The sequence below is a fragment of the Camelina sativa genome, chromosome 1 (genome assembly GCF_000633955.1).
Source record: "Camelina sativa cultivar DH55 chromosome 1, Cs, whole genome shotgun sequence".
NCBI lineage: Eukaryota > Viridiplantae > Streptophyta > Magnoliopsida > Brassicales > Brassicaceae > Camelina > Camelina sativa.
In genome coordinates this window covers 17989523-17994725 of record NC_025685.1, presented here as the reverse complement: position 1 = coordinate 17994725, position 5203 = coordinate 17989523, and the positions used below count along the sequence as shown (strand labels likewise).

The 5203-nt window shown below is 33.3% G+C and overlaps 1 protein-coding gene across 2 annotated transcripts; it reads left to right on the top strand.

Moving 5' to 3' along the window:
• Nucleotides 1534-4156, top strand: LOC104793644 (L10-interacting MYB domain-containing protein-like). 2 transcript variants are annotated; one of them, XM_010520052.2, is made up of 4 exons: nt 1534-1630; nt 2522-2810; nt 2907-3380; nt 3489-4156. In XM_010520052.2, exons 2-4 carry the CDS (start codon nt 2526-2528, stop codon nt 4050-4052), a joined length of 1323 nt encoding a protein of 440 aa, XP_010518354.1. In that variant the 5' UTR covers nt 1534-1630; nt 2522-2525; the 3' UTR covers nt 4053-4156. The 2 variants fall into 2 exon arrangements, with proteins under 2 accessions (XP_010518354.1, XP_010518348.1); XM_010520046.2 differs by having other exon boundaries at nt 2517-2810.

The window sequence follows — 5203 nt, the reverse complement described above, 5'->3', positions numbered from 1 at the left end:
CTAACTAACCCTAATGTATGTTCTATTTTATTTTCTTTACCTTTTTTGGGAGATATATTATTAATATAGTTTGAATTTATGATATACTTTTTGTAGTTTATACAAATTTAATCACATAATTGTTATATAGTATTTTTTTTATGGTTAAAAAATTTATTATCAAGCATAATTTATTACATTGGTTTAGCATTTTACAATCTCAAAACAAACCTTCCAAAAACTTAATTCCAGATAAAGCAAAACAAAAGCAACTATGCCATGAATATGAGCTTGCATATTCAATTTGATATCAATCTGCAGTTTAGTTCATAAAATAACTCAGTAATAGATCAAAAGTAGGCACAATGAGCTAAATCCTATAGTTCCATACCATTTTGGACAATGTTCACAATCCATAATTTGTTTACATTATAAAGCTGCCTACTTTATTCATAATCTACAATCACCTAACAAAGAAATACTCCGAAAGTGTCAAATTTCCTTTCTACCCTCGAATCAAGGCGAGTACCGAATTCGTAACGAGATTCAGTCGGGAAAACTCAAAACTTCTCTTCTACCCAAAACCACGAACACAAAGAAAAAAAAACTCATAAAAAAGTCTTAGATTCGGAGATGGCAACACATTTTATTTTCCACATGATCTACAGTCTCAGCTTTTGCTTAACTTGATTGAATTCAAATCGAAAAATAGAAATAGGCAGCTGCTAGAAAGGGGGGATTTGTTTATTTAGATGTATTATGTCTTTTTCTTTTAATTATTTATGAAATTGAAAAATATACGTTAATATTGCTTATTTGTGGGTTGGGCTGGACTTGTATGTTTTAATTAAAATAGTAGACTTGAAAATAAAAATATGTGAGAGACATAGTATGATGTGAAACATAATTGAATTTCTATTGGTTGTATATGATGAATTGTATTAATTCTTATATTTTGATTGGTTAATTGTTTTAATTTATGTGTCAATACCAACTTCAAAGTTGAAGAAAAATATGTGAGAGAAATAGTATGACGTGAAACATAATTGAATTTCTATTAGCGGTACATGATGAGTTGTATTAATCCTTATATTTTGATTAGTTAACTGTTTTAATTGATGTGTCAACACCACCTTCAAAGTTGAGGCCGATGTGTCAGAAGAAAAGAACAACACATTCTAGTTTTATCGTATTGATGATTATAATTGATAATCTAATGCCTAAACTCAATCATCCACATGATTAAAAACTCATAATAATTAACCTAATTAAATAACATACATAAACTCGCCTATGTATATCTATTTTGAAGAAAGAAAACATCAAGCGTAAGAAATAAAAAAACACGACTCATGGTAACTAAAGTAATAAAAAACTATATTTTACCTATCTTATTAATTAACACTAAAAAATTCACAATATGCTTTAGTAGAATCAAAAGTCATTGTCTTTTATGCAACAAATGAAAACCTGGCAACATATTAATAAATTAATAAAAAAGTTTCCTAAGAGAAGTAGCTCCATCCAGCCGTTATAAAATGGGGCCTAGACGTACGCATAGACATAGTTATCTCAGACGAGAAGCACCAGTCTTGAGCGGTGGAAAGGGTCTGTCTTTTTCAGCCAGAATCAATCTTTGTCTAAATCTCTGGTAAACGTTTTACATATACGTTGCTGTTTTGTTTAAATCATCAAAGAAAAATTTGTTGTTCTTCTCCGTTACGGTCTAAGATAGCTCTCCATATTAGTGTTTGTTTGTGCGATTAGACAATCGCGAGTCACAGAATCGTTTTAATTTTTATACAAGTTAGGGTTAACATAAGACTAGATCTAGTGTAACAGAAAGAGCTCAAAAACTATTGTTATGACTAATTATTCTTTGTATTATGTGTGTGTTTCCTCGTCATGTGTGGTCTCCTGGATGTGTTAAGATTATGTTTTTGTGAACCATAGATTGCATAGTTTTCATCACATGAATAAGCAAGCAGTCGATCTAGTTGGTTTTTCAGAATCTGCACTCCAAAAACTATTGTTATAACTTTTTTATAAGTCTTATGTGTGCCCTCATCTTTTTGTGGTCTCCTGTATGTTTTTTTGTATGATCATCTTTGAGAAGATTATCCTAAGTAAATTTTGCTAGATTGAATTTGTTCTGTGAATTTGATTGATAAGTCACAAAAACAATTGCAATTGTTTATAGTAGTTGTTTCATGAGTTTCTGGCTTTAATACTAAGATTAGTCCTAGATTTAGCCATGATGTAAAAATTTATGACATATATATTTGGATGTATACTTTGTATAGATTTGGTTACGGTTTAAAGCTATGTTTTGAGAATCCGTAGAATCACGGAATGAGAAAATTATATCGCAATCCTACAAAATTTTAATTAATTATATATTCATATCAATTTTTATATATTTATTTCCCGCGGTATCTAACATAACGGTATTACCGGTAAGGCCGGTAATATAATATTATTTTGGAAGTAACGTAACGTATGTTTTTGTTGTTGGCTTTGCTTATCTATTGATGTAGTAAAGAATTATGACACCGAGAGCCTCGTGGCAACCTGAATACCACAGAAAATTTGTGGATTTATGCTTCGAGAAGAAGGCGTTAGGGCATTTACCTGGAATGGAGCATATACTGACACCTTTTGGAAAAGAGACGGGAACGAGGTTCACCATAAACCAGCTTAAGAATCATTATGATACAATGCTCAAGAAGTGGAAGGTATGGTTAAGACTGGTTCAGTGCAGTGATATGAAATGGGATCCCCAGACAAAAATGTTTGGTGCCACTGATCAAGACTGGGCCAACTATTTACTGGTACAAACCAACATTTTAAAAAAATAAAAATAAAAATAATTTTTAATGTTTAGTGTTTGTTTATTAGAATAAAACATAGGATTGGATTTGTTACAGGTGCATCCTGAGGCTCGGCCGTATCAGTGGGAGTGGCCTCCATTGTATTTCGAGAAACTAGAGGTTATCTTTGCAGGTGTTAACATAGATGGTGAGGGTACTTCAGGTAGCAGAAAAAGGAAGCATCGTTATGAAGAAAATGATACTGGAAGCGCCGCGTCTAACATAGGCCATCCTCGGTATATATGGTCGTCGTCCTCATCACATGATATTTTTGTCGAGTTATGTTTCCAAGAGTCATCAAAAACCAGCCTTAACGGAAGTTATCCAAAGGAGACTTGGGATATGATGGTCGAGACGATCAATCGGGAAACAGGAGAAAACTACACACCAAGGCAGCTCAAGAACCACTGGTTTAGTACAATGCAAAACTGGAGGGTATGGTGTCAAACTGTTGGCGCTCCCATCTTGAAGTGGGATGCCAATACAGGCAAGTTTGGAGCAACCAACGATGACTGGGAGAACTTCTTGAAGGTATAACAAAACGTTACTCGATATCTTTTATATCAATTGGTAAATTTGAAGCTTGGGAATAACAATAGACTGGATCTTTTTATGTTGTTGTTGTTGTTGATTCTATAGGGTAATCCTAAAGGTTCAAAATACAGATGGAAACCCATCCCTCACGCTGAGAAACTAGCAACCATCTACAGAGGTATCGAACCTGGAAATGCTCAACCCCGTACTTATCGCAGGAGAGTGATCCATCACCATTCTGAAGCACCACAGATGCATGAACCAGCTCCCTCATCAGCAGTCTGCATAAACGAGCCAGTCACAGGAGGAAGTGACAATATAGCTGATAATTATGAGAACAATGTTGACGAGGATCATGAGCCTACTCCACTGATTAGGTTAGACTTGGAGGATGATGTTGAAACTGTAACTCCGGTATGCCACAGGCTCAATACCGAGCTGATGGAGAATATTCCGGTGGATGCATCGACATTGGTCAAGAAATACGAGTATACCATTCCGGAATGCATGGAGTGTTTAGACGCCATGGATGAGGTTGAGAAAGGCAGTGATCTTTACATGTTTGCTTTGGACTTGTTTATGACGAAGGAGCACAGACAGATCTTCTTGCTGTTGAAGACCTCAAGTTTCAAGATGTCTTGGCTGCTTCGACGTCGATACAGTGGCTAAGATCCTATCTCCCAATGGCTAAGAAGGCAAACATGGCTAAGAATATCGTATTATGTATGCTTACTATCTTTATTTTCAAGAAAACTTTATGTTTGGTTGTTGAAGTTTATTTGATGTTTTTATTTCTAGTTTATTTTATATATGTTTATGAGTATTATGCGAAGCTCTTTTCCTTTTCCATTTTCCTAACTGTTATGCCAAACTCATGATATGGGTATTATCTAAATTATGTTGGAGTTTCCTTGAGCAACAAGTAACCTTCATCTTCTTAATGAATTTATGGTTTTTTCATATATAGCCATAGGTAAGGATGAAAAACATGATTTTGCTTCATGAGCCTCTCATACCGAGAGAGAAGTTCATTAGATTTTCGAAGCTCTTCTTACAACTAGTTACTGGATCATAAAAATTCGTCTCAATCAAATTAAAAAAGGAATCATCTTTTTATTAATGCATTCACAAGAACCCCACGTACAGTACTCTCATAAATAATACTAAAAAATGTCTTCTTTTTTTTGTCGGTATATAAACGTATAACGCCTAAAAACGCATTAAATGTATCTGACAAAGTAAACAGGGAATATGTACAGGTAGACAAATTCTGCTCTCTGGTTCTCTCCTTTTTTTTTCTTATTTCTTTCACAACCATTCTCTGATAAATGTCGTTTTATGCCACCAATATTTGTTTCTCTCTACATCTCTTGATAAATTTAAACTGCTGAATGCTCTTCATATTAAAAATAGGTTTTGAAATAGTTTATTTTTTTTATATAAAAATGATTTAAGTTTGAAATCTGATCAAATTTTGTCAACTATGTCTAAAGACCATGATCGGTCCAGTAAAATTTGTGGCCAACACAAAACATTTTTTTTTTCTTATAGATTTTATAGATAAAAATTTAAAACTGAAACCAAATCTTAAAATTGCGGAAATTGAGACCTATTTTTGTAATAACAAAATAGATAAAATTACAAATTGAGATCAAATCTATAACTTTCATAAAACTGATGCCTATTTTTGCAATAAAAATATATTGTGAGGCATATTTTTGTTACTAAAAATCTCAAAAAATTTAGAGGCCCAACACCAATGTGTCTTGGGAATGTGTGAAAGACCGGGCCTACTAAAGACTTCAGAACTTCGGATGCTT